At 51.6% G+C, this 6,000-nt stretch overlaps 1 protein-coding gene across 1 annotated transcript in view; it reads left to right on the top strand.

The window, feature by feature from the left end:
- The first annotated feature begins 1,889 nt into the window (after positions 1 to 1,889).
- TSPAN3 (tetraspanin 3) overlaps positions 1,890 to 6,000 on the top strand; it is a 30,898-nt gene continuing 26,787 nt past the window's right edge. The window contains exon 1 of the mRNA XM_072628647.1: positions 1,890 to 2,329. Coding sequence (XP_072484748.1) covers positions 2,267 to 2,329 — 63 coding nt within the window. The 5' untranslated portion in view covers positions 1,890 to 2,266. The remainder of the gene's footprint in view (positions 2,330 to 6,000) is intronic.

Raw genomic sequence — 6,000 nt, 5'->3', positions numbered from 1 at the left:
TCATTCAACCTCTCCACGCCTCAGTTTCCTTTTCTGTAAGACAGTCTCATAGACTCCTTTTAGCTCTAAATCTCTGGGGAAAATGGTTGGGCAAAGAGGCCCTTTGCCCCTTGATTTTGTTAATTTAGCACTTGCTATTAACTACTATTTACAGGTTTATTCAACAAACAGCTCTTTGACTGCTATCAGACCTTCCATGTCTGGACTGTCCAGCTCCAGCAGGTCTGAGACAAAGATCTGTTTGTGGCATCCTGGGGCCAGACAAATCGATCCAGGGCAAAGTGAAAGAGGACAGAGATTTCCCCCATCCCCCAAGCTCTTTGACCCTGTTGGGAAAGTGGCTGGATGAGGGAAAAGGACAAATTCATTCATTTGTCTGTGTGAGCTTTGTTCCTTCATATGAAGCCCAGAACATCAATCTTTGGGCTTCCATAGAGTGGTTCCATCTTTGCAGTCTCTAAAAATCATCTCTTTTGCTTGTTTTGACTTGTTTTGTCCCCCCACCCCACCCCTCAACCTTCATCCCTCCACAGAGTTCCCTCTGGGAAATGTCAGACTATAGCTTGTATCTGTGCATATGATGATCCCAGTTCCCTTGTATTCACCTAACTAGACATGTTGGGTACATGAAACAGCCTTTCTGTCACCCTTCCCCCCCCAAATGCAAAAATTGCAACAAGGACCTGCACCGATCCAAATGATTCATAGTAGGAAGAGGAGGCAAAACCTAGGATTTGTGCCACTGCATTATGGCTCCTCCAGGACTGCAGTAACAACTGTGTTAGACACCAGTGTGAATGCTGGATGGAGCCCACTCCCCGCAGCTCTTGATCTCTGTTGTATTCTGCTCTTAAGCATTCTCCAAAAAAAAGTTCACCTCTGTAACTGATCCTTCCCCTTTCTACAGACCCTATAGATTTACTCCTTATACAATGCTTCTTCACAAAGGCAGTCTAACCACCCAGTCTTTTTGTTGTTCTTTACCCACTCCAGCTCCTGCCTTCTCGCTTTTGAGTCCCCACCGTTTCCCTTGCCTAGAATGCCCTTCGGTCTCACCTCTGCCTTAGGACCCCAAGTTTAATTTAATACTCAGCTCAAGCTCCGCCTCCTACAGCACTAAACCCCTTCCATTCATCCCAGTTGTTAGGACTCCTCCCCCAAATGAACTTCTTGGATTATATATATAGATAGTAGATAGATAGAAATAGATAGGTAGATAGATGAAGGCAGATAGATGGCAGATAGATACAGGTAGGTAGACAGACAGACAGACAGACAGAGATATATTGATACAGGCAGACAGATAGATGATAGATGTAGACAGATATTAGATAGACAGACAGAGGCGGATAGATGATAAATACGGATAGAGATAGATAGATGATAGACAGATACAGGCAGAAAGAGATAGATATGGATAGACGATATAGATAGATACAGACAGACATATAGGCGGATACAGACAGATAGACACTGATGGAAAGATGACACAGATACGGACAGATACAGCTACAGACAGACATTCCTAGAAAGATGATACAGATAGATGCACAGAGCCAGCTGGACGGTCGGAGTCACACCCCTCCTAACTGGAAGCGGACACTCGAGGCCTCGCTGCCCTCCCTCGGGCCCCGCCCCCTAGAGGGAGGCCCCCGCCCAGGGCGGGGTCACAAAAGCTCTGATGAATTCAGGGCTCCGTGACCCCAGGGCGCTCTGGGCACGCCTTCGCCTTCTCCCCTCCCCCACACGGAGCCCTCCAAGCGCCTCGCCTCGAGCCCGTCCAGGGTGGGGGCTGGGAGGACGCCCACGCCCCCCTCGGACCCTGCCCTTGCACGTGCACCGGCACGTGGCTGGCACTTCAGAAATGCTCGGCAAGGGCATGGGGCGCCAGCCCAAGGTCACAGAGGACGCTGAGTACCCGGCGGCCAGAAGTTCGGGGCACAGGACCTCCATGCCTAGTTCCAGGGCGCGCCCCCACTGGGGCTGTCCCCGGGCGAGGGCCCGCGACCCTTCCCCAGTCCGCATTCGCGGGCCTCGACACAGCCCGAGGCTCTAGGGAGGTTTTCTTTCCTCCGAGAGCGGCGCCTTTAAGGCGGCGTGACGTCACGAGGCACGTGCGGCGGGCGGGCTCTGTTGCCAGGGAGCGGCGGCAGCCGGGGCGGGGAGGGGGCGGAGGGAGGCGGACGAGGCCGAGCGGCCGCCATTGCCCTTGCACGGAGCGGAGCGGAGCGCAGCGACCGGGATCGACGCCGCCACCTCAGCCGCCATGGGCCAGTGCGGCATCACCTCCTCCAAGACCGTGCTGGTCTTCCTCAACCTTATCTTCTGGGTGAGCCGCGCCCGGAGGACCCGGGGGGGGACAGAGAGGCCGGGGCCGGGAGCCCCCGCGGCCGGAGGGCAGCCGGGCCCCGGAGGCCAGCGAGGCCCGAGGCTTGGGGCCCGGACCGCCGAGGTGGGGGAGGGGAGGCGGCGCGCGGCTGGGGGGCGGGGCGGAGCCGCCGGCCCGGGCCTTGATTAACCCCCTACCCGATGGGTCCTCGAGGTAACCCCGTAAGTAACCGTCCCCTAGTCCTAGGCGGTCCCGTTAATCAGCACCCCCTATTGTTTAGCTCCCCCCAACCCCGTGTGCGTCTCGGTAATTAAAGCCCCCAGCCCGGGGTGCATCCCACTGCTCAGCCCCACCTCCATTGAGTAAACACCCCACGATACTGCCCTGGCGGGGCCGCGTGATTAGCACTCCTCTGTTGAGCTACGCCCTTCTCGTTCCTAGGCAGGTACCAGCCCCCCAGCCCCCGACGATTCCGTTGATTAACCCCCTTCGGTCCCAGGTGGGTTCCTTGATTACTGCCCCTTGATTAATCCTCCCCAGCCCCAGGTGGGCCCCTCTGATTATTGATTAGCCCTCCCCAGGGGTCCCACTGGCAAACTTCCTCTCCCCGTTAATTAGCCACCCTCAGCCTCAGATGGAGCCCAGTAGTCAGACCTCTCCCGTTAACACCCCGGACCTGGGTGGATCCCACTGTTCAACCCCCCAGCCCTAAATGGCTCCTATTGATTAACACCCCTGCCCCAGCCGAATCCCATTGATTAACCCCCTATTGATCCCTTTCCCAAATGGATCCCACTGCCCCCCATCCCTTTGATTAACCCCCCTTCCCCTCCTTAACCCTTCTATTGAACCTTCCTCTGGATGCTGTTGTTTAACACTTCTCCCCTGATCCCCCTACCCCCCCCCCCCCAGAATCCCGTGGATTAACCTCCTTGACTAACGCCCCAGTCCCCCTTCCTGGCTGACTTAGAATCAGGAAGTCAGGTTAGAGCCTGAGAGTCCCCCTGGTGAAGGAGAAGCTGTCCTCCTGCTCACCCCAGGAAATCTCTGCTCCCCAACCTTGCTGTCCTTCCCATAGGAGCATGCCGCATCTCGGGGAAAGGCCCTGCAGATTGGCTAATGAAGGGTTTCTTGTGTCTGGAAACTGGGCACTGGGCCATGTGCCGAAGCCCAGCTCCGGCGAGGTTAGAACCAGGGCTCCGTCTGAAGAGGGAAGCTGAATAAGTGTGTGTTGCCCTGATGCCTGCTGAAGCTTCCCCAGAGAGACGGGCTTGAAGCCTGGGACTGGGTTACTGCAGGGTGTGCTCGCAGGGGGGACAGAACATGCCAGGACTTTAGTTTGGACACAGACCCTAGGATGGTTGTCCTTACCTGGCTGTCCCTTGGGAATTTCTGTTGCTTCTGCTTGGTTTGGGCCCAGTTACCTCATCCCTGGACTGTTGGCATAATCCCAGCTCATCCCTAAGATTAGTCTGAACAGCTTTGATCAGTGTGTCCTGGCTGTCTCTGGGATAAGCAGAAGCCCAAATTCAAGGCCCTTAAAGATGCAAATTGCATTTTTCCAGTCCATAGTGATTTCCATTTCTGGGTCTTTTGTAAGACCTATGTCAACATGTGGAAAGACAGCTTGGTGCAGCGGTCAGAGTTGGCTTAGAAGCCAGACCCCCTGGGGGCCACTTTTAGAGCCTCTGACCCATACACACACTGGCTGTGTGACCCTGGGCAAGTCCCAACCACTAACAGGTGTTGGTGGAAGAAATGTCCTCACACTTGGGTGAAACCAAGGGTGTTGTAACTAGTAATTCCTCACTTCTCCCTAATGAAACAGGGAGCCCCCGGAGGGCAGAAACTCTCTGGCAGACGCTTGGCCCTCTGATCAGCTCTACCTGAAGGAGGATGATCTGGCCTGTGCAGTTTACACATTATTACCATGGATATTGACAACAACTGTTGGCCTGTTGTTTTATTGAACTTTGATTTATTCTAAAAGTCAGGAAATTAACATTCCAGTCCTGTTTACAGAAATTATTAAAAGAAACTTGAGCAGCCAGCTTGCTTGATGTGGGCACTTCTGCCAGTGAAGGGTTGGTGTTGGATTTGACTTACCCTCTTGACACTGCTCATCCTGCAGAGGAGAAGCCACCTCTGAGCTGGATCAGTCTTTAGGAGCTGTTGTTCAAGAGGGTAGATAGAGAGTTGTTGTCTGAGCCAGAAAGCAGGTGATATGACAGAAGTCAAGGTTAGTACATTAATTTAGGAAATAGCCATTAGGTTTTGATAGGCTGTCATTGGAGGTACTGCCAACAAGACTTTTTTTCACCCCCTCAAAAGAGACTTGGAGATTCCACAGATTGCAGTGGGAACACAGACAGCTATTAATTTCTTTCCTGTACTAACATAAGCTAGCATGAATGCACATCCCCATTTCTGGGCTGCATTTAAATCATTATTTTGTTTTTATATGGAACATTATGCATTTCTTGTCTATGGCAAATCAGTTTTTCTGTATCTAGATGATGGTGGAGCCTGAGGCAGCTATTGATGGGAGCAGCAGATTGAGGATAGGCACTAAAAATTAATTGCTCTGGTAATATCTTAGGCAACATCTTTTTATATCTTAATATCCTGGTTCATTTAGAAGTTGGTGGGATGGTGTTGTTGTTTGTGAGCCGCCACGGCGGTGTGCAGTTGTGCCCTTTTCTAGCCACTGAATCTGAAGGAAGAAATAGCGACTAGGGAGTGCTAACTGGGAAAGGTGCAGAGAAGGCACACAAAAATGGTGTAGCATTCTTGGGGTGACATGACAACGCAAGAAGGGAGTGGCTAGTCTGAGGAGAATCAACCTCAGGATTCTGGAACCTGAGGGAGCAACCATTCCTGGATGCTTAAAGAAAAAGTAACCATTTGAAAGAATAAATTCCTATTTTCTAACCAAAGAAGCAGACCAGGAAATGCTTAAATAAATTCGTAGATGGTAATCATTCAATTTGGGGAGGGTAGTTAAAGAGTTAAACTTGCAGGTTGTTGTAATTAGACCTTTTCTGCCACCCCGAGCCGCAGCCCCAGCCACTGGTGTCACTGTCAGAAGCCAGATGCTGTCCTGGACGGCCTGTTGAGCTGACCTGGGTGCCATATCTTAGGCTCTTAGTCAGCTGTTAGTGAATTTTGCTTTCAGGCTTTTAATCACATGATTAAACTGAATATTTGAGAAAGTCCTTTGTTCACACAGTTGACTCTTGTTTGTAATTATTCCTTCATACAACCTGTAAAAGTCGGCTTTTCAGTCTCTCAGCTAGTTCTTTGGAATGAATGTTTGCCTGTTGTCCCTGTGATAGGGGTGTGGGTGTAGGTGCAACAGAAAATGTCCCTGCCCTTGAGTTTATAAACTCAGTTCTGACTCATGGGAGCTTTGGGACTACTAGTCAGTCACTTTCCCTTATGGGTGCCTCAGTTTCTTCAGTAAAACATGTGTGACTGTACTTCCATAGTCTACTTTTTAATTCTTAAATTGCCATAGAATTGAGAGCTGCTATTAGAATCTGCTTCTCTAGTCTTACCTGATGCCTTGTAGTCCAGAGGGGTCTGGAAGGCTCTGCTCAGGAAGCCTAAGATTAACCCAGCTGGAAAGCCCCCCCCCCTCCCCCAATCTGGAGATCCAGTCAGTAGCCTAT

This window comes from Notamacropus eugenii, chromosome 1 (assembly GCF_028372415.1).
Source record: "Notamacropus eugenii isolate mMacEug1 chromosome 1, mMacEug1.pri_v2, whole genome shotgun sequence".
Taxonomy (NCBI): domain Eukaryota; kingdom Metazoa; phylum Chordata; class Mammalia; order Diprotodontia; family Macropodidae; genus Notamacropus; species Notamacropus eugenii.
This window is presented reverse-complemented; position numbering and strand designations above follow the sequence as displayed.